The sequence below is a fragment of the Lonchura striata genome, chromosome 7 (genome assembly GCF_050655825.1).
Source record: "Lonchura striata isolate lonStrDom1 chromosome 7, ASM5065582v1, whole genome shotgun sequence".
Classification (NCBI taxonomy): Eukaryota; Metazoa; Chordata; class Aves; order Passeriformes; family Estrildidae; genus Lonchura; species Lonchura striata.
In genome coordinates, this window is record NC_140709.1 from 7,004,643 (window position 1) to 7,028,939 (window position 24,297).

Here is a 24,297-nt window from a genome sequence, read left to right on the forward strand (position 1 = left end):
AATTAGTGTTAAAAAATGAGGCAGCCTATACCTCTATTATGTAATAAGTATTCATATGCAGCCCAGTAATTATCTTAAATTATCTTAAAATACCTAATTACTACATAATTAGGCTGTAACAATTTAGAAACAACTCCGTGTGTTTATAGTATTTAATGGGAAAAAACTGGGAGTAATCAAAATATTGCTACAAACCTGAAATGGATATAAGCCTATCCCATTAATGCAGCTTTGTAAAAAAGATCCATATTTTTGGGACAATAAAAATGGACATTTTCACACATACTTAACACTGGTGAGAAGTTTGTGGATTTGTGATTTTTCTCAGTATCTGCATAGAGTATTTCATAAACACAAAAATGTTTTTAATTAATATCTGCCAGCAAAAGCACAATACAATGACTGGATACATGAGCTACACACGTCAAGAAGGATTCCTTTCAGCTTTGAAGAATTGAGGAGTAAAAACTGTAAATAATATTTTTAGCATTTATGTGGCATAGGATATTTTGCATCAATCACAATTACTGAATTATTGCTCCTGTTTGCCCTTATAAGGACATGGTTGTTCTTACCACTGTTTTTTGATCAGTTTCTTCATAGGGATTTTTTGCTCTCCAAGGTAAACGAGGACACCAATTTTCAACCTATAAAACAATCACATAAAAATAAATAATGTTACTTTATTTTTAGCTGCTTGACCAAAGCCCTCACTCACTGCCTTTATATTACACCTTTATAGTTAACCTGATGACTTAAATAAGTAATCAGCTGATAATAAGGTGATAATTTCAAGATAAAACTGCTGTTTTTGCAGAAAAGGCTTAAGATTGCTTTCTGCAATTCAATGCTCTTTTAACCCAGCAAATTTGCCACCAGAAGTCACATTTAGATATTCATTCAAGATAATGAAAACAGAAGATCAAGGCAGAGGTCAACTGCTAAATGCTCAAAATACAATTTCTCTGAGCAGTTCTAAAATGTTTTCAATAAGATTTTTATGCTTCTATACCTTACAAAAATATGTATTTTGGAACATTTTCATCTCCCTAGAATATCTTTATAAAAAGACAATGCTTGCTAAATCAAAGGATCAAAGTTCTGCCTTGCAGCAATGCAGACCAAAAAGTAAGAATCATTATAGAATCAAAGCCACCATGTTTGAAGGCTGTAAATAAGGTAATCATAACAGAAGTAACAATATTCACAAGCATCAACAGCTGTGATTCTCAGAGAAACACGATCAATGCAAATGAAATACTTCTATTATTGTCCACTAGAAAATAAAGAAGTACAACAGGGAGCAGTCAGTGAAGAAATAGCAAATGGATGCAAGTCACTGAGAGCTCCTGAGCTGCCCCCAGGAATCCTGCCTGTTGTGTAGAATCCTTATTATTTATATACCTTAAGAAATGAGACCACTTGCTCTGGGGAAGAAAGAATCTCAGTGTTGGAGGCAAACTCATGAAAACTGAAAGATGACTGCATTGTGAAAAGGGGGAAATGCAAAAATTTATCAGCTGGCTAAGACACCCCATCACTACTGATTAAGTTCACAACTCTCAGAGAATTGAAAGTCAGAGTTGGTTTTATGGTTTCTCCAATCACAGACCTGTCAAAACACAATTTTAGCTTAATCATGCTGCAGAAGGCTGGAGCATTACAGATTAAAGGCTTAAGATCACACCATATGATTGCCTAGAGAGCCAATCACATGAAAATAAATGAATAGCCATCCTCACCTCATTAAAAGGAAGAAATGTATCAATCTTGGGTTCCTCAGACAAATTATAAAAAAGCATTTGGAATGCTATGACTTAGCCTACTCAATGTGTTTAATATAACATTTGAAAGCAGTGACTTATCAACCTCCTTTGAAAATATCTGATTCTTCAGTGGTCTGCAACTCTGGAACCACACCAGAAAGTGCAATTATCAATCCTAACTTTTACAACTATAAAGTTGTGGCAGAAAAGAGTTGCAAGCTCCACATTATAAATCATGCACAGTCACAAACTCTCTGTTTTCCTTTGTTTTAATAGTACAAATTTTGCATTATTCCTAGCATTAGAACTGATCTAAATTAAGATAAGACATTTCAAGGACTACTGTATGTGCTCCTTTTCTGACTTTATGCATTTCACACTGCACCACAAGGCATCCTAAAGGAACTGCAGATTTTTCAGGGCTGCCAAGGACAGTTCTCTGCATGCCTCACTGCCTGAAAAACAAATACATTTCTTTTGTGCTTTTAGAAATATTCCCTCTAGTCTAAAATAAATTATAATAATTCTCATCACAAATAAACACTTAAGGAATAGATTCAAAGTAATATCAGTGTCTGCAGTTGGTCTGACTCTCTTATTGATATTATATTTTCCCTTATTGATCTTCAGCAATGATGGCAGAAAGGATTATGATATCATTAAAGTAAATCTAGATGAAAACTCCATCAGAAATATACTTCAACTTTGCAGCTGTTTAGGCAATACAACAAGCCCTAATTTTGAGCAAGGTGAAGGAAGGCAGTGATGTTCATTTGGATTCTGCTCTTTAATTTGTTCATTTGATCATTTAAGATCAAACACTAAAATTGCCCCTGAAGAAGGAACCAGGGCTCCTCTTGCCCATTTCCAGCACTGCCTTCCTCTCACTGAGCTACCATCAGTTCTTTCTCAAATTTACTCCCTCCATAGCAACCTACTGTTGTACTGTCATGTAGATGATTTAACAGGAAGGATGTGATACCAGACAGATCAGCAGGTAAAGATGACTTTTGGGAAGCAGCAAGTGCAGATTTGAAGACAGACCATTTTTTGGATGAGTGATATAAATGTTAAGCTATTATTCAGAACACACTATATTTATCTTTGTACTGTCATATTTTTGACTAAGACCAGCTGTGCCTCCTGTTCCTGGTGCTGAATTCAATGCAAATCAAGGGCATTAGATAATCTTTGATCTTGCTCAGGAAACCGTGTCTACCTGAGAAGTCAAGTGTTCCCTGCTTGGTTTGGAATCCCATTAGTCACAGCACTGCCTGGAGTGTAAGTAGCCATCTCCTTAAGGTTAAGTTGCACTGCAGTTAAAAGTTCAAAATTTAAGTGCTACATCATTTCCGATACTAGAGAAAAGATGGTATTCTGAACTGCTCTGAGGTGTTAGGCTAGGTTTAGGATGAAAAAAAAAACCCAAACAAACCTAATAAACTTGAAGAGTATTTGCTTTATAGAAGCTTTGCAGGTGTCTGTTCCAGTGACTCTTCCTCACACACACTGAAAGTGAATGCAAGGCAAGATTGCAGCACTCAACTCTATTACAGAGCAAATACTTCAAGGAGAGTTTTAAGAACCTGACAAACATCTGTAGCACTGGAGTAGTCTGAGCATCTTCAAAATTGAACCAAAGTATACTCTGCCTGCAGCTCTCCACATCCAAAATTTCAGAAAGACCTTTATGCTTTCAAAGAGTCACAGTGGGAGTTGAATAAAGCTGGAGCTGAAGGCTACGCTCTGAGCACTTGGGATAATCTTCATTTTGGATTCTGCCAAAGGGCAGGTGGAGCCCATCCACAGAGAAGCTAAAACAACTTTCTTTGCCAGGTAAACACACTGCTCAGTGTACTTCTATCCATGTTACAGTGCTGCTCTTAAGTGTCTTAAGTCAGTCCAAGAGAGAAGAATACACAAACAAAAAAATCCACTGCAATATGTGGTGAAAGAAAGTGCATCTTTAAATTTCTTAGGCAGTATGAATGCAGGTAGTGAACTTGTAATGTCACAAATCTCTTTGAGAATTTGATGTGAAAGGACAGCTCCCATTGGGAAGGTGACTTGTTCAACTCCTGTTTTTTGTTTAGCATTTTCCTCAGTGACAGAATCCCTTTGAAGAGGTTTCAGAACCTGTGATGTGCAAGATGAGTGCCTGTCTGGTTAGTGAAATGGAGTAGGATGCAGGCAGCTTTGGATGTGGTTCTTTCAAAGGCAGTCTCAAATGTTGGGTGTTAGGTACCCACAGCCCCAGTGACATTGCAACACAACATTTCACACATCAATCAACAAACAGCCTCTTGTCTGCCTTCAGCAATGGGCACTGTATTTGATTCCTCTCATATACTGGCATTTATGTCTTTTCCAACAAGTCATTAAAAGACTAATCCCAGTTTAAGGTGACAGAAGAAGAAAAAACAACAGCCCAAATCACCCAAAATCAGGCCAATCTACCAACAGGTAATTCAGGGATAAAGTGCTGACTATCATTAGCATTTCACTTTCTTAGGGACATATGTAAGATGACTAAATATGTCTGAACTTTTGGTGATTTACATTTCAGACAACAACACTGGTTTTGTGAAAATTCTGATTATTTGCACAGAATTGAAAGAAGCTGGTTTGATGTTACATTACACTGAAGAAATGCAAATCATCAACTCAATGTCCAGGATTAGCAGCAGAAATTGTGGAAAGGGGACTTCCCCATGGACATAAGCAAATTGCAGTAATTTAGAAAAACCACAAGGATTAAAGGAATCTCTATAATTATGATACCCAGGAATTTTCACTAAACTGTGCCTCAGACTACAGCTTGCACCCTGGAACCAAATCCATGTTCAAAATCACCTTTGGTTTGTATTTTACTGCTTTAACCCTGAAAGCAGAAGTAAGAATATGAAGAAAAATACTCCCACTACCAAACTGTGCCTTGTGTTTCCATCAAGTCTGAAGAACTGAAAATGAGAATTCTCTCCAACAGTGTATTAGCACATATGCAAAAGCTACAGGAGTCTCACAGACTGGAATTCAAACCAGTTTTAAATCTCTGAAGTGCTGGATTCCAAGATGGGTACCAAAAATTACATGTCCACCTGAAAGGTGAGCTGGAGATCCAAAACCTGGGATTTTAGAGAGACCTGCCCAGCTCCAGCAGGTAAGCACCAGTGTAATGGGAGGGGGTAACTTGCACCACAGCTACCAGCTGACCACCAGTCCCACTCCTGTGGAAAGCAGCCCTCCCAGAGAAACATGTATGTAGCTAAAAAAAGAAAGAAAGAAAAAAAAGATCTATAAGTTCCCTCCATTTTCTCCACTTTTTTTTCTTTTTAAAGCTTGGAAATAGTGTGAAAAACTCATTTTCTAGAAGATATTTTTAAAAGTGTCATTCTTCAGCTGCAAACTGACATTTTGCAGTGAAATATATTTTTATACTGCCTAGAAATTAATTTTTCCCATTTCTGCCCAGAGGCAATGCAATCCCTGAAAATGATAACTGTGCCAATGCTATTACAGTGTTAAACAACTGCTTTTTCCATAACTGAATGCTAAGTTTAAAAGTAAGTAACTCTTCTCTTTGGGCATCACAGTTAAAAAGAAGCAAGTTTAACTTACTTTTTAATGTTTGCTATTTCTAATCCCTGTCTGGCTCTGTATTCAAGACAATTTAAGCCTGGTTTTGCTATTCAGGCCATTTCTATCTCACCCACTCTTAAAAGACTCCAGCACAATTTGTATTCTGAGGACCAGAGGTTGGTGGAGCAGAGGCTGCCCACAGAAGCTGTGGCTGCCCCATCCCTGGAAGTGTCCAGTGCCAGGCTGGACAGGGCTTGGAGCAGCCTGGGACAGTGGAAGGTGTCCTGCTCATGGCACGGGTGTGAACAAGATGAGCTTTGAAGCCCCTTCCAACCCAAACCATTCCATGAGTCTATGATCACACAGCTGCTTATCACACCCCAGAGAAGATCCAGCACCTGAAGCAGAACAGTGAGAAAGAAGTGCAAAAATTCTCTGTTTCACCTGCAAGTTTGCACAGAGGTCAGCATTAAACAAAATGCAGAAGCCTGGACATGCTGGGTTGCTTCTTGCTTTCCTTGGGCTGCCACACTTGCCTCCCATTCTGCTCAAGCAGCCAAGACACAGAGCACTGGAGAAGAGCTGTGTTCCTGCAGGTGTTCCTGTCACCCAAAGCAAGGCAGAACTGCTGGTACCTGCACTTGAGCAAGCTCTTCAGGAGGGAACACCTGGGGCAGCCTGGATTTTGTCAGCATTGTTTCTGTTTGCAGACACTCATGGGGAAAACATAACAGGGCACACGTCTGATACCCAAAGGCTGGGCTTATGCCAACCTTTTGTTTCTAAACCTTTACATAAACTGTGGACAAATTACTTTCTGTCTCTGTGGTTCTGACCCATATTGCACACCAAAATTAAACATTTCAGGCTCCTTTGTTTACAAGTTTAAAATTACATTATAAAGAGTACTGGATGGGCATAATGGAACACCCTAACTGAACTGCTTCAGAATAAAAAAAGTAGATCACAGAAGAGTATAAAAGAGCATCGACACTTGTCACCATTGACTGTAGAGGTGATTTCAACAGTAAAAGTAGATATATGCATAATTTCATGCACATTGTTTTTCCAAACTGATGTTGTACATAATTTGATGCATACATTGCCTTTTGAAACATGCACATAACACAACCATCTCACTCCAATAGTCTAACCTTGAAGTAAAAATGAAAAATCTTAACAGTAATATCCTTTCCATTACCCTAATGCATTTTAATATTTTAAATCAGCAGTTCTGACTTGAGAGCTCTGTAGGCACATTTATCATTCAGCTGTACAACCACGCTATAAACTGTCAACTCTTCATCACTGTCCACATTGACAAATTACTTTGCAACAGCATTTCCCAGTTATCCCTAGCAGCCAACGCACCTCATAAATCCACATCATTGTAGTGTTATTAGAATTTCATTTCATGCTTGCATTCGCAAACATTTAAGCTTTCAACCTCTGCTGCTGGACATTAATCATGAAATTAATCATAGGATTAAGAATGCCAAATTTAAACTCAGGGTTAATAACACGCTCACCCAATATTAGTTTTACATTCTGTCATAAGAAAATACTCTAAAAGTAAAAAAAAAAAAGAAAAAAATACCTTTTTCTGAAGTTACCAAATATGTCCACAGGCTAATTGCACTTTTATTCCTTCATGAAATGAAAAGTTGACCAAATTAAATATTGCTGCTTAAAGAAAAAATTCAAATCCCAACACCCTTGAAAAAATAACCATTTGGCCTCTGAAAATCTGTTCACATCTGGCCATGAAAGATCAATTATGAAAGACCTAACAGCATCAACTGACTTTTCAAGACTGATGATAAAGGAAGATTGTCACGTAAAAACTTGGGATTTAACAGAAAGGCAAAATAATAAATGTCATTGAAGAATATTAGAATCTCATGTTCAGCTGAGATACATCATCATTTTTAAGATATATCTGCACTGAAACCATGAAGCACCTGCTGGTTGACAGAATACTAATGACCAAACATAGCTCTTCTGATGCGAAAACAAAACCTCCTAGTAGAAACCTTAGATCAACTTCAGATGATTATGAAACCATATCTCTAGCCTCTATGATAAATAACAAGATAAATAATATAGTTGTCCTGTATCTTCTCCTTCCACAGCTTCACAGCCCATAAATAAATCAACACGTGGTGCTAGAAATGGAATGAGTCAAAACTGTGATTCAACCCAGCCTTTGTTATGCCTTCAGATAAATGTTTTGGATATGCATTTAACTACTGCTGCTTCAAGCAACACCCCCAGAAGTTCAATGACAGTCAACTGAGTAAATCAACAGTAACTGCTTTGATTAGAACTGAATTATTTATTATAACAGACTTACTGTTTTAATCTCAGATATATAATTCAAAATCCCAGCCCAACCCTCCCAATCCTACAGAAGCTACGAAATTATTATTAGTTGCAATCCTGCAGCCACATTGGCTCTTTCAGCTCTTTGCAAGCAGTGAGCTACTGGATATCAATACTCCTTCTAAGATCAGTTGCCATAAGTTATCAAAATTTAATTTATAAGAAAGAAGAGGCTGAGTGATCAAATACACCTGACTATTTCTGGTGCATGCACACTTCAAGCCAATAATAGAGCTCTCATGATAATTACTTGACAAAATTAATTCTTGGGAAAGAATTATCACCCAGGAAATAGAAATAAAATCTCACCAGGACAAGTGCCCTACTCAGCTGTGTACAAAACACATCAGGCTGTGACAGGTACCGAAGGCTTTAGCCAATATAGCTGCAACTTCACTCAAAAATGTGACATTCAGGTTCTCTTGTTTTGTTCCTGCTTACAGATTCCACAATTCTGAGCAGGAAGTGGCCATGCTGCTTAGGACAATGGACCATCTAGCACCATTTTATAAATTTTCCATTCCAAATGTCTCCCTAGTAGTACCTCAGCAGCTGCATTAAAAGCAACAGAAAAAGTGTTTAAAGGCAAAGATCTCTGACTGAACTTCACATGCAGGTTTAACAGGATATCCAACGTGGCCTCCCTGGAGAGCTGCTACGTACATCACTGCAGTTACAAACATTAGGATTCTTCAGGCTAGAAACCCCTACAGAGTTTATGAATAATAGCAACACACTTAATAATTCAGTTTTAATAACTTTTTCCTCTTTACCCAATTATTCTGAACAAAATGATGATTTCTTTCGGGAGAGGTAGAAAGCTATGAAGGCAATATTATGTTCCCCTTCTGCAGATGAAAAGATGACTGACCTCACTGAGGTAAATAAAAAAGGAGCATGTGGACCCATCTACACCATAGCTCGCGTAGCAGGGATCCGATCGCCACATATCTTTCATCCACTGCAGCAGAACAAAAGACACAAAAGTTTATTAGGCTCAAGTACAACAAAATAGCTTTGTTTCACACCCAGGAATAATGGAGGAAGTGGCAAAGTGACTATAAATATCACAAGTAACAACCCAGGAACTGATTAATGGTTAGCGGCACTGTATCCATGCTTCCAGTAATGCTGGGGAAGCAACAGCACAGCAGATGTGAGCACAGCTTATACAAACTGGCAGCCAGGCCAGCAGAGACAAATATCAAAAGGAGAATTAAACTGGGATCCAGACATTTGGCTGTGGCTGGAGTTGAATGCATTGTGTGTTTCCCACCATGACATGCTTCCTCTAGAATTTCACATATCATTTCAGTTACCAAGACTGAAATCTGCCATTTCTGCAGAAGCAAATAATTAATTTCAGTTCATATTTCAATATTCAAATAATTTATTACATAGTTACTATGCAGCCTGTTTGCCAAAACAGATCAAAACACAGACCAGAGATTCAAAATGTAGAGGCTTTTAATTTCATACATACTTGAGTATTTAAGCAAGCAGAAATTTTACTGTTGTCCACCACTAATCATAGAATCACAGAATACTTTGGGTTGGAAGAGAGCTTAAAGATCATCTCATTCCAATACACCTGCCATGGGCAGGGGCAGCTTCCATTAGACCAGGTTGCTCTGAGCCCCTTCCAACCTGGTCTTGAACTTTTAGGGATGGGGCATTCACAGTAATAAATAGATCTTGGAGGGAAAAAAGAAACCCCTTTAAAACCTCCATCTCTGCAAGTTTGTTGGAGTTTGTTTCTTTGCTTTTGTTGCCTTTTTCTTTCTTCTTTTCCAGCTAAAGTCTGATGGGTTGTAATATTTAGGCTTTCCAACTGCATTATTAGTAAAATACAGCACTTATGTAGAAATGCACTGTGAATCCCAGAATTCTGGCTGCACACTTAGGCACTGGTCACTTGTGAGCAGAAGAGCCAGAATGTTTTCAAGGGAAAAGGGGAATAGTGGAACCACACAGACCTGTGGGCAAAGAGATGAAAGAAGTGCAAAGAAACATCATGCTGGAAAAGGGGCTGGAGTGAGGTACCCACAGAATCACAGTCCTGGGACAGGGGTGCCCCAAATTACTCATCATGGGGAAGAAATCAAGGCTTTTCCAAAAGGAGTAGTTTCTGAATGAAAAGATAGCATTCCAACAATAAGGCTTTTCAGTAAATAATATAGCATTTTAATATGGCAGGTTTTGCTGCCTGAAGAGGATACCACTTTATTTCTCTGCAGCACTAGTATTAAAGGCTTGAGGAGAGCAATGCTGCAGTGACATACAGTCCTAAATATCCTATTTTTTGACTCAGTTTTTCTTGCTTACTTCACTACTGAACAGTGACCTCTTGCAATATATGTTCTATTTTTAATAGAATGCACATAAGATTAAAACCAGTTCACTTACCTTTATTTTCCCTTCACAGTGAGGAAAACCATCCATAGGAGGCAATTCACACTGTTCCTGGGCTCCATTTATGAGATCTAAAAAGAAACACAGACCATAACAGCTTCATTTCACAGTTCTGGCAGATATCCTGATGAATCCTGCCTTTTATTTTCATGAATCCACAGTCCAGACTGACTGAAGGGTCCTACTGGGTTATATTTGTTACAACATTAAAACTCAATGTACTCCTTTTTGACCACATGAGAAAATGGTTGCATAGATTTCAACTCTGACTGGAAGTGAAAATGCTGAATTACAAAAATCAATCTATGAAGACTCAAAAATGAAGCTAATCCATACTGAAAATAACAAGAAGAAAATAATTTCCTAATCAAAGTGTGCTTGAGACTACTGAATTGCAACAATTTGTTTTCATTTGTCAAACATTTATGGGATGTATATATCTCTTAAACATAAAATTAGTTTTTCAAGCTCTGCTATCACTTGATCAAATACCCATGATCCGAAACTTGGCACCAGATATATGACCCAATTAATAAATGTTGCAATATGATCTAATTTAACAACTGAGTAGCACTACATCACATCTCACAAGAAATATTTCCTATGGTCTCCTAAGGTATTTTTTCTTCTTTTTTTGCCCATTTTAATATTTTTTTCATTCTAGATTATTGAAACACATTAAAGACTGTAATAAAGAGCAGGATTTCTAGCCCATGAGCCAAGGAAAAAGCAGTGGTTTTAAAGGACATCATCCCTTCAGCACCAAGGGACTTTCTTAGAAGAACCCTCTAATGCAGGCCTTTAAGGCAAGAAAAAATTATTACCATGGTGGAGAGATTCCTGCCAAAGGCAGTGGAGGAGGTTTTCAATTTAGGTAGTTCATCCCACAGTTATCTAAATTATACCTACATCATTTCTGGCTTTTTCTACAGGCAAGAATCAAGATCATTAAAGTCAGCCAGCCATCAACCTGGGAACACTTTATACTGTGGCAGCAACTGTGCACCAATTTCATCCAGAATATGTTAATTAGAGAGCCCAGAAGAAAATACAAAAAGAAGGTTGCAGTATTACAATAGAATAGTGACAAAAATCTGTGGGTAAAAGTTAAAATGTTGCATTATATTGTTATATGCAAGACCCACGACCTGATCTATCTATTTTCCAATTTTTTTTTTGCAAATAGCTTCTTTTAAAGGTAAAATTTGAAATGTGAGCCAAGAATTGCAAAATGAACTTGATAGGGAAAGAAGGAAGGAAGTCCCTACTTTTTTGTCAGTCTCTGCAGCAGGAGAGATTTGACAAACTGAGCTGCACTGCCAGTGACAACAGCACTGAAGCAAAGCAGTTTGTACAATGACTTTGTAATTTCAAATCAATAAGCACTTTCAAAATAATCTGCCTATCCTCTTATCCATGTGGGATTCTTGCAGACCAGACCACCGACATCTAAGGCTCCGATTTCTGCTCTGAAGAAGAACATGCAGAGCATGCATACAGATAGCAGCAATTTAAAGCAGATTCTCAATTCAGTCAGTAGAGCTACATAATAATAGGACATTTTGCTTTACTGCAGTTCAGGAATCAGACCTTCCACTTGCATCACACCAGAATCAGTACATGAGATCAAACAGTAATAAAAAGTCATGGTTACTACATGGTAATTTTCAATAATAGTAAAATTCCATTAGAAGACCTTTATGGTCTAAAAGGGCTCGTGTGGGTTTTTTTTTTTCCTCCTAAGTCATAAGTCTGAATGCAAAATAACAGTTTTACGCAAGGCATGTCAATGTCAAGATCTTCCTCAAACAAAAAAAGGCCTCTGAAATGTCTGGTACAACATCAGAGATGCAGCTCAACCATAGGGAAAGTTTAACTTTCAGCATCATACTAAATTTAGGGTGGAAAATACTGAATGCCTGGGTATAGCTTGCCAACAAGAATGAGCCATGAATTTTGTCATTAAAAAAAAAAAAAGTCTTCTATCTCAAGTTAATTATGCTATCATATGATGGCTTTCCTCTTCAGAAGGTTAGTCAAGCAAATCCTCTCTTCTACTTAAGACCTATTAAGTACAGAGTAATACATAAGCACAAGCTATAATTCCTTATTTTACAGCACACAGTGCCAAGTCTATCACTTAGACCATATTTCATTTTAATGGGAATCTCACGGCCTGTTAAAGAAAGAAAAGATGGAGGAAAAAACCTCAAAATCCAGACAACAGCCTGATTTTTGGTAAACACAGAACTGCAGTTTACATGTTTGCTTCTGTCATGTGTGAACACCTTCTCTGCATCCCAGTGTGTTTTTGTTGAGGCAAAGACCTTTGCTGCTGTTCATTACTCACAAGTTTTACAGGATCCCTGTATTTGTAAGATCTATCTGCAAGAATAAAACCCCTCTTCCAACAGTCACACACTGCACCAGCCCCACACTGCCACAGGTCCCATCAGCCGTGGCAGTGCCACACAGAGACTTCCCAAGCACAAACCCTCCCAGCCCTCCCTGCTCCTGACCATTCCAAAATGGAAAAAGGAAGAGAGAGACATTTTTCTCAGCACAAGCTACAGACTTTCTCAGGCTTCTGGTCTCCCCTGTGGCCAGCTGCACTAAGGCTTTTTCAGAGCAGTCCCACTATTGTTCTTCCACTGGGATGGGTTACACACAAACAGAGCATGGATCTCTCCAGGCTAATCTGTACAGGGAACATGGAACACTAATGCCCACCTTTATCACCTCTAACCATGCTGAAATATTAATGTGGCTGGGAGTATTACCAAGAGTATCTGACATCTTTCCTCCTTTTTGCCAGCAACAGTAAACACTTCTAGGACCCACCTTCCTCAAAAATATTCACGTTTTTCTCCACCACAGCCCACAGACAGAGGAGAGGCTTCACACAATCACCAGCTTCCCACCCCCATCTTCTCATTCAGCCTTACCATGGATCTATATCCCAAATATGTACATCAGCTTTCATTTGCTTCATTCTCAGCTATTAATCAGGTAATAGCCCTGTGAAGGAAATTCTATATAACTTAAATACAAACAGTCCCATGAAACAATTTGCATAAAACTACTATCCAAAGCAGAAAAAAAAAAGTTGCAATGTGTGCATACAAGGGAAATGAATGTGAAAGAACAGGAGAAGGAACAGAGAAATGTAACTCTGTTCCATCTGAGTATTCCCTAGAGAAGCAGTCTTTCCTCTGTGCCCACGAACTGGGAGCCAGCTGATGCAGTCAGACTGGAAACACATCTACATCAAGGACTGCTGTCCAAAGCAACAACTGCCTGCAGAAATGGGCAAGTCAGTGCTAGTCTCCACACATAAGCCTGAGAATTCAGTGCAGAGCTCTGAATTCACCAGTGAATAATCCTGACAGTTCCAGTGAAGTACTACTTGCTCTGATCATACCCTTTCTTCTTGGCCACTGGCAGTGGGAGTTCTGGGTTGAGAATCATCCCTCGCAATTTTTTTTCTTAATGATCAGACCCTGTATGAAGAATTACATTTCTGCTCCTCTTGCTGCTCATCTGAACTCAGCATGGAGGTGTGTTTGAGCTTGCTGGGAACACCTCATAGCTGTCTCTCCTTAAATAGGAATCCAGAGGTGAACAAATCTTGTGTTTGCCATGAGCAGCTGAAACCAAGCTCAACCAGAGACCAGCAATTCACACTTCTGAGTGTGATCATAAAGACAAGGGAGATGAAGAAGTGGAACCCTGGGGATACCAATCTACACATCAGGATCTTCCAAAGCATGAAAAGCAAGCATTAACATACAAGTCAAGACTTAGGAGGTTTTCATCATTTGGAGATAAAACTCCAAAGCCTAGTATCTCATCAGGATTCTTGTTAAAAAGTCTGGATAGATGTATTATGCTGTTAGCAAAATCTTTCCTGAAGGGGAAAACTACATTAAACCAGACATTACTTTTGTTAGAAAATAGTATTTGAGAAACCACAAGAACTTTTACCCTTAATTAGGATATATGTAATGTAATATGCAAGCTCTGAAATCTCTTTTCCCAGGCAAAACTTAGAACTTACAGCCATAAAAAGTTATAAATACAGCTGTCAAGTTAGTACAAAACAACAGCAGTTAATAAACACACTTTCTTCTCCTAAACTTTGTGTGAGCCATTATATTAATTTATGTTTTACACACACCTGGTTTTGAATTCATGCATAGCTTTTCTCCTCTTGACTGCTGCTATGAAAAGACATAATTATTAAACATTTATCTCGTATGATGTTAAATTAAAAGTCAATGTATTAACAAACTAAAAACATGAGCATAGCACATTATAAACCTAAAAGCATGCAGTCGGTACAGATAATCCTGAGAAAAAAATAAAAATACTGATAAAACACCGACCAACTGCAGATTTAAAAGAAAACCTCTTTAAATACTGTTTGTGAGGTCCTGGGATATTTAAAATACAACTACCAAACTCCATCCTCATGTTTAGAAAGGAGCCATATGTTCCCTTCACAGATGATGTACAGCTTTGCAGCAGACATCGTTAGAGCACAGCAGGTGAACCTGAACTTGTGAACAATCCTCAGTTGTTTCAGTGCAAAGTCTGGCACGTCAGCATCAACGCCGAGGCAGATCTGAGCTGAGCCACCAACCCTGCCCTGGAAAAGAAGCTTCTCTCTTGTTGCTTGCCATGAGCACTGCACCTGCTAAAGCCCCAGGCCTTCAGCACCTAAACACCAGCTCACAGATGCAGCTCTTCATTGCCTCCTGCATTTAAACTCCACAGGTTTTATTTGTAATAGTAAAGGTTTATAACACCCACGTTGAGAATGATGCAGCTAAAAGCACAGTCTGTGGTAAGGAGCTGATTTTTGTTTGCTTTCAAGTTGCTCTTTAATAAAACAGTAAAAATGAGCAATAGTAAGAGCTACATGCATATTTCCTCCCTTTCCTACATCGCACGTCCTTCAAATAATGTGCTTTGTAATAGGCTAAAAAACTCTGTTTCAATTTATCTCCATCAGACAGTTAGGAAGTCTAGAAATATTCCACTAAGACAGTACTCTGAATAAGAGTTATAATTAGCCACTCAGCAGTGAGTGCTGTTTGATAGGTGCTCTGTTTGTCACAAGAGTTTTAAAATAACAATATTGGTTAAAGCAAATTAAAAGGCTGCAATACAGCTGAAACTGCAAGCTGACACCAGCAGCCTAGCTACTCTGCTAAAGACCAGCTTGGTGTTCTTCTGAGAATAGAAATGTATTAAGAATTTAACACGACACTAAAAATTATGTACTTTGGAACCTTGAGGCTTAAACTCTGATTTTCAGACTAGTGCATATTAAAGTATTTTTGATGATATACAGCACAGATAATAGCTCAAGTCAAAAGTGTTCCCATCAGCAGATCTCATACAATGCAGAACCTCCCTAGTGTTATAAGGTCAGAGTAATCACATCTGATCAAATATTCACCAATTTTATCTCTGTTCTCCTTCTGGTTTTAATCATTAAATATAAGTACTATTCTTACTTTAATTCATGAAACGGCCCTCTTGTTTCTATTTCAGTCCTGAAATCTGTTATCTGTGGTTAGACACAGACTCTAGTTAAGGCTGGTTTAGTTTGTGTAAGGTCTTCTTTTCCTTCTCCAACTAATTAACACATTCTCAATTCAATCCACATTTTTCATCTCCAGCTGGTAAGATTTCTTTAAAGAGAGAATCTGCAGTGTGAGCTGAAAGCACTAACAACATATTCAATCAAATGAGCTAAAGGTTTCAAGATTTTAAATGCAGAGCACAAAATGCTTTCTACCAACATTTTCGAAACTTCTGTAGCAAAGTGTTCGTATGATTTAAAGAAAATTAACTTTTCTACCTCTAGTCCATCCTCACACAAGCTGTGCTGCTGTGTTCCATTAGCACTACTGAAATCAATGCAGTGTTAGGAGAATTCAAGTAGTAGTCAAGTGGTTAATCAAAATGCAGCCCAGGGGACCACTAAGAGCCCCTTCAGCATTACTAATACAGCCTTGCACTGCAGTGGAAAATATTTACCAGTGGTCTTCTGCACACACCACACTGTGCTGTGACAGCCAGGTTTGAGGGCACAAAAAACTCCCCAGATCCACATACCTGCTTCTGTGGGAGGGGGGAAATCTTAATAAATACACATATACAGTGTGGAAAAAGAATACGAGTAAGGCACAGTAAACATGAGTCAAAGCAAAATATCACCTCCAGGAAGCTGCTATCTTGACTATCAGAGCCAATGCAGTCCCAGACCCTGCTACAGCTGGTACACACTGGTGCCCTGTGGGCACAGTCAGTTTGTGCTCCAAGGCATGACACCATGCTGACTGAAGAAAAGCCTACTCCAGTCCTCTCAACACAGGAAAGCAGCTTTGGAATTTAAAACAATATGCAGTATCTTAGCTTTTTTAATCTCTGCAAGTACAGGACTATGTGGAACTGTGGTTTCAGACTGCTAAACCCAACAAGGCTGAGTAACAAAATTCGTCAGAGAGCCATGGAAACAAATTCACTGATCCTGAGGTTACCTGAGTCTTTCCCCCCAACCTAAAAGGCATCAGCGTGGCAGCCCCAAGTCCTCAGGAATAAGGACATGGAAATACCACGACAAAGGTCCTTCTCACCATAGTAACATTATAAAAAAAAGCATTCTTGTAGCATTGCCAAAGCTGACTTGTCAGCCTGCCTTGCTACAAATTCACGAAGGATGCCAGATATCTGACAGGCATCCAAGCCATCATGTCTTAAATGACAAGTATACACTGAAGTCTGCATCTTAATGAGTGACTTGAAAGATGTTAAAACTGAAGTTGCTAAAAGGGAACTGAACAGCCAACACAGCAGAACAAGTTAATGCACAAGGCAGAAAAGCTATGGAAGCTTTGAACAGATAGACAAGAAATGTCCTCCCTCACTGTGCACTGTGACATGCAGCAACCCGAGCCTGGCTGTCCTTAGGCTTAGCAAGGGTCCTCCAAGCACCCTGTACACCTCCAGCTGTGTACAAGGGGAAGGCTGAGGAGGATTTAACACAGACCTGCACTTGCTCAATTTTGTGGGATCAAAGACACAATTAAAATCTCTCAAAGCAGCACTTTCCAAGGCAAAAGAATGTTTTGTAAACAACCAGTCTGGCAGAGTTTTCAGTACTATTATTATATCTGGGGTGTTAGATGGTCAAGATTATCAAAAATTTAGCTTGTCACTGAAAAAGCACAGAAAGAGCAATGACCACCTCTAAAGAAACCTATCACACAACACAACATCCTAACCCTACTCCCACTGCTTACCAAAACTATCACATGAAGAAAACAGAGGACTGATTCTCTGATCATGTTTCTGCAGATTTCCCTATCTGATGAATCATGACAGTGCAATTCTGTCCCACAAAGATCAAGGATTTCTTTTATCATTGTCTTAGAAAAGCACAACTGTTAAAAACTAAATTGCCTAAACCAAACCGATCCTGTGCCTGTCACATGGAACCAAAGATGCAGCTACAACAATAGCAGCCCTGTAGACAAACTCTGCTTCAAAGTGCCATGGTTTTGTATTTCCCCATTTCTGTTTAATCACCTCTACCACAGCAACTTTAAATCTACTTATGGTGTCACTTGTGGCAGTGCTTCTAAGTTTCCTGTTTTAAAGGCTGGTGAGAACTCTTATCTCCTAGACACTCAAAGTTTAGATTAATACTTTCCTGTGTGTATGGGAATATATTACTCCCCACAGATGCAAAAAGGATGGCTATCAAATATCTCAGAAGCTTTTCACATACAGGATAGATAAATAGAAAAAAGAGAGAAGGAAAGATGGCTTTATTGCTCTCAAAACTAATCAACCAAAGCTTTAGAAGCATCTATATTAACAATTCACTCTTTCATGAACAACATGGAGGTTCTGAAAAAGCAGTTGAATATTGTCAATATCCAAACCACCAGATTGTTTGATGGTTTTGTGGAAGGAAGAAGAAAAAGCAAAATATGCTTGCAGTTTTATACATGGATCTAAAAAGGGTGGGGGGGGGAAGGGAAAGTAACACTTAAACTTCAACTCAAGCTCCCCATGTGCTCACAGCTTTGCTTTTCAACATATTCTGTGCAACCTCATGCTCTAGCACAAGTCCCATCCTCAACTCCTCTAGGATTAAAGATATATATGCTATTAAGAGCTTATGTTCTACTATCCTTTCATACAACCAAAAAGAGAAAAAAACCATTTTGCTCTTAGGCTTCCCTTAAACTAACTTCAGAGGGAGAACCAGGTGCAGGACCACACTAAAGCTAAACACAGTGAGGGTATGAATACACACTACAGTGTACATATACACAGCAATTAGATTGAGAGTCACAAAATCAGAGACTGGTTGGGGTTGGAAAGGACCTTAAAGACAGTCTTGTTCCAATCCCCTGCCATGGGCAGGGACACCTTCCACTAGACCAGGTTACTCCAAGCCTCATCCAACCTGGCCTTGAACACTTCCAGGGATGGGGAGTCCACAGTCTCTATGGACAACTTGTGCAGATCTCAACATTCAAATTTCTTCTTAACAGCTAATCTAAACGTGCCCTCCTTCAGCTTAAGGTCATTTGCTCTTGTGCCATCTCTCCATGACCTTGTGAGAAGTCCCTCCCCAGCTCTCTTGTAGCCCCCTTTAGGTGCTGGAAGGGCTCTAAGTTCTCCCCAGAGCCATCCCTTCTCCAGTCTCTCAGCCTGTCTTCATTAGGAGAGGTGTTCCAGCCCTGTGATCAAAACTCAAGATTGAATCAAAAGAAAGTTTGAGTTCACCTACTTCAGAGACAGTTAAGTTACAGTCTTTGCTAAATCCTCAATAATTTATACTACCATTATCACTTTCTTATCATGAAGAAGTCTAATCCAGATGGATTTTCTTCAAGTCCTTTTATCTACCAAAAACTCCACACCACCACAGAGTGATATTTCCATGGCAGATTTCACCACTGCTGCCTCAGTTCTACACCACACTTGATAGACGTTGTGGAACAACTTAAAAAGAAAAAAACTTTGTTTCATAACTCAAAACAAAGATAGGTATTTTTTCCAAACTGCTAAACAGCTTGATTATTTTCAATGCCAATGCTTCCTTTTTCTTCTGCTGTCAGGCTTCTTCAGAGAAGTTATTGCTCATTCCTTCAGGAAGTAAATTACAGTGAATTATAAACTCCAGGTTTCCACATGTCCTGGCCCAACACTGGACTCCCCCAGATTTTGTAGCCCACCTTGCTTTACACAGTCAAGACTATGTTTTGTTTTGTTGAGTATGGCTTAAAACAAAGAAAAATAAGCTTTTCTATTTATTAACGTCTATGCTTGCAGAGATGCCTCAGAAGAAGAAATGCTGATAAGAAAGTCTGCTAACGACATTGCACTGTTTCACTGACAAATAAGGCTATAAATCACTTAATTTACTGCAGAGCTTTAAGCAGCAACTCTTGAGGCAAAAAAACCCCAAAAAAACAAACCCTGAAAAACTCAAGAAGCCTTTAAAAAAGATTACCACAATTATTAAACATTGTGTTAATCAGATGTTCCACAAACACTATGTGGAGCATAGTGTGGTCCAGACAGAAAGACCAAAATTATTAACAATTGCTAACATGAATTTGTCTAAAGTCAGCATTAAAATATTACAACTGGTAAAGAGAGGATGGGTAATCCTAACATCCTTGTTGTGATCATTTCATAGTGTAAGAGCTGAATGTTATAAAGAAAAGTATCATCTGTATTTCTACACATACCTCTTTCAACTCCAACAAAATGACAAACTGTTGGGTAACAAAATGCCTTCACCACAATTTTCACATTACCTCAATTGCTCTAACACAACATAAAAGGGATATAATTGAAATATTACAGACAAAACAAACATTGGTATTGTCACAATGTCCTCACCTAGCTCATTTTCTGAACAATTCCTTCCTAACAGAGAAGATACTTATATTCCAATTATGCTGGAATCATATGGATTTCAGAGTGTGCTGTCAGGAAACTGCCATGAAGGAAGAAGTAGAGACAAGTTTTTCATTTCCATTTGACTGCCTCTGATCTGAGTAATTGCCATTGACTGCTTCAAATGGATGAAGAGCAGGCACTTAACACGGGGGTTAGGTTCAAGCTGTACTCTAACCCAAGGTACTATTCAGTCCAGAGGTACCCGAGCAGTGACATTTTCCAGTCATCAGCACAATACTTTAATTGAACCTTAAGGAACTTCTACCTAAAGGTTTTTCCTGTTGCTACTGTTTAATGGTTGCCTCAGACATTTTAAAATCAGCGTACCAAGAGTCAGAGGTAAAAACCAGTGGCTCTGATGAGAGGAATTGTGCTCTTTGCCACAGAGCAAGCATCAGGCAAAGCAATGAAAACATTTCAAATGGAAAACTCTTACCAAGCTCCTTCAATGTTGCTCCTGAATACCAAAACTGTGAATCTAGCCCACTCCAAGAATAATAAATAACATTCAAATCATCCTAAGAACTGATGAAACATGTTTCCTTTTCACATAAGAACAACGAACCTTTGCCTATAAATTTAAAAGCAACAACATGAATATACATGTTCCAATTATCTGCCAATCTAAGGAAATAACAGCTCTTTTGTCCAGCTAATAAAGAAAACATACAGGGATGTTTTTCATTTTATATATGGCCCAGAAACTCTAACAGTGCTGTACTCATTCACTTTCCATCTCAGTGGAAGTTTTTCCAACCAAGATCTTGTGCTGGATGCCTTGTGGCAAGAAGGTGGCAGAGCCTGCCAGAGCCCTGCAGGTGCTGCACCTCTTCACCTTGTTCCTGATCTGCCTTCAATTCTGCCGAGGCAAGGCAGAAGGGGGGAGGGAAAGGTGTGTCTGACCAAGAGATAACATCACTTCAGCACCCTGGTACAGAGAAATGCAGTTAGGACTGAGCAGCTGAGAGCAGCTCTGCTGCCACACTGTCATCAGGCTATCACTTGCAAATCTGCTTTCCCAGACTTGTTCCAGTGGCATTTCCCTACCAAAGGCTGCATTTGCTTCTCTATTTTGAGAATTTCAGCAAGTAACACCTTCTCAACAGAAATACTTATTTTTGCAGGAAACCCAAAGACAGACAAGACATAGGAGCACAGTTATCAACTTATTTACCAATTTGCCTAAACTCTTCTGCTCTGTTCTTTTTTGGGACTGCAAAGATCATTTGACTTAGACTCAGACTTTCCTATGAGTCAGGACTGCCAGTATCTCTTTCAACCTGGTGGCAGAACAAAACAGTCCATTCATTGAAGACAAAATTAATGACTTCAAATGCCATCTCAAAACATGTTTTTATTTTAACTGAATGTACCAGGTAGGTGATCTCTCTGTGTCTAATCCTAAGAGCCTTTAAACACTGTAGGGAAAGACATTTTTAATCACCAACAAATATAATAAATGTTTTCTTTCAGTTAATAACCAATAAAGTGGATATGGTAGAATGGCAGAGGAGATTGACACCAACTGAAATTTAGAGAAAAGATCTCCCCAGTTTCATCATTCTATGCAACCATTTAAAGCATGAAACATCTACTATAAATGTGTGAAGTATTCCCATTAGCAGAGATTTTGATATTCTAATGTGCTCAAGTTATCACAAAAAAAAAAATCTTCCACTGAGCTTGGACTTCAGTTTATCACTGATAAAGGCTAGACTTTGAATTTTGTTTTCTAAGACATTTCAAATATCTAACTGAAAAATCATGTTATGCTCAAGAGAGAAAAGGTTCAGATTAAACAGTTTATAAATAATTTTAGTAGTTACCATACACACCTGCTACATTAAGCTTTTCAGCTGCTCCTAAGCTGGGAGCAGAAGTGGTGGTATTGTTGGTCGAGTTTGCTCCTGTTCCATTAAGTACAAGATTTTCCACCTTGGACTCCAACTTCCCAATGCGCTGCAAGATATTATCCAACAGAACAGCAAGTGTCTTTTTCAAATCTGCAAATGAAAATGAAATGTTAAACTGCTTAACAATGCAGTGCACACTTGCCAGACAGATCAAAAAATAGATTCAAGATTCAAGGATGAGACTGGATATACATATATATATACACATACATACATACACACACTTTCTCTGTGCAAATCTTTGCCATTAGCAGCTCTATGCACACATGTTCATTACTTTGTTCAGCCTGAGATCCAAGTTTCCTTGGCCATGGCACTTGTCAGCCTGTATATTTTATGAAGCACAGTGCTACTCATAGATATCCACATTCAAGGTGAAATGTGAGCCTTTACGGGAAGAGAAAAATGCTTGCTTTGCAATGGCTCAAGTAATAAGAAGCTGCTTAAATAATAATGAGTCTAAACCTAAATCCATATTCAAGCACTATCAGAGGAACAGACTGTTGCTACTCAGTCACCTGGGAACAAAAATCCCCTTCCCAAAAAGGACAGCTTTAAGCCTGTACAACAGCTTCTGCACTAGGAAATTAAAAATAGATAATAATTTCTAAAAAAAAATTAAGTTCAACCTTTCTTTTCTTTGTAGTCAGAAAGCACCAAAAATCACCAAAAATGTCTCCAATCTGCTGGTGATTGTCTCTGTTTGGTATGACACAGGGCTTCCTTGGCATGGAAGGCAATGAACAATAGCAGGAATTTGCATATCAAATGACAACATGGAAAGAGATCCCTGATATTTTTTCCCTTGGCTTTTATTTTGTTCAGATTCCTTGAAGGAACACAAGACACTTTGACAAGTTAAAAGAACTGAGGGCAAGAAGTGAAAACTAGATCACTATCACACAAAACTGTATAATTATAATGGCAAGAAGCCAAAGAAGATGAAACTATTATTTTTTATTCATTTACCCTTGTAAAGAATGAAGAATTTGGTACGAGGAAATTATATTATTTTTCCATTTAATTACAGAAAATAATTGCACGTGTTTTGGTATAATGTATTCTGGTTTTCACAACTTTAGAATCAAATAATATTCTGATCTATAACAGAAAACTTTTGCATACATCTGAAGACATTCTACTGTCTCTACAGCAGTTGTAGTTTTGCCACATTTATTCCATGCTTTTTTTTTTGTTTTCCCATGACTATCTCAATTCTTGTGCAAATGAGAGACTAAATAAGAAAATGCTATTATTTTAGAAAGCATATAATTGTTTTCTCCAAGCAAAAGGAGAATCATATTTATTCCATGGTGCCATAAAGAAAGCCTTTCTCCTTATAACTGTCATTTCCTTTCTCCTGTAAAGACCAGAAGGTGGAATCTGAAGCAGCAGTCCACACATCTGGACTATTTTAAAAGGGGTCCAGAAGTTATTTAATGGCACAGTATGCAGAAGAAAAGGAAACTCTGGATTTAACATGAACAAAACTGTGGTAGAGAAGGAAGAACAGTAGTGAAAATAATTCAGGAAACAGTGAGGAAGAAATGTAGCCTACATAAAAGCATACACAGATAATAAAGACAAAAGATGTTTATTTAAATTTATAATTTTTTAGTTCTGATACCAAGATACTGATATGAGAGACATCTTGTCAGAACAAAAAGGGAAATGGAGGTTAGTTTGAGAAGGGGAAGTCAGAAGCACAGATTCACAGAATTTTTGTAAAATAACCATTTACTGCTATAAAGAAAAATCTAATATTCACTGTGTATATCTGAACTACAACTTTTAAAAGGAAAATGTTTGAGCCACCTACCTGACAGGTGAATACATGGCAGAAAGAAAAAGTGAGAAAGTAAACAAGCTGTGCAACCACAATTAAGGAATGACTGAAAACCTTTCAGGTAGGTAAAAGCAGCCAAATGCAGCAAACATTTAATTTATTCTTGAACATAGGAATCACAACTGTGCTCACTTAAAGCAATCAGAGGATGACATTAAGAAAAATAAAAAGGCTAAATAAGCAAGAGCATTAATTTTCACAGAACATTGAAGAAACCTCTACCAATTATTATTAACATCAGTCATTAATGTGTTTATTTATGAAGAGCTAACCTGATTATTTGCTAGCAGCAAGTCATTTGGTATGCCAAACAAGACAAATTAACTTATTAAGTAATTACCCTACCTAGTTTCATATGCTATTATTTAATACGGTCTAATTCACTCACCACAGTGCTTTTCCC

At 38.3% G+C, this 24,297-nt stretch overlaps 1 protein-coding gene across 3 annotated transcripts in view; it reads right to left on the reverse strand.

The window, feature by feature from the left end:
* MGAT5 (alpha-1,6-mannosylglycoprotein 6-beta-N-acetylglucosaminyltransferase) overlaps nucleotides 1-24,297 on the reverse strand; it is a 111,048-nt gene that overhangs the window by 43,043 nt on the left and 43,708 nt on the right. For all 3 annotated transcript variants that reach the window (XM_021548729.4, XM_021548731.4, XM_021548730.4), the window contains exons 3-6: nucleotides 21,971-22,138; nucleotides 10,134-10,210; nucleotides 8,599-8,688; nucleotides 576-647 (exon numbers count right to left, since the gene is read on the reverse strand). In XM_021548729.4, the coding sequence (XP_021404404.1) occupies nucleotides 576-647; nucleotides 8,599-8,688; nucleotides 10,134-10,210; nucleotides 21,971-22,138 (407 nt within the window). The remainder of the gene's footprint in view (nucleotides 1-575; nucleotides 648-8,598; nucleotides 8,689-10,133; nucleotides 10,211-21,970; nucleotides 22,139-24,297) is intronic.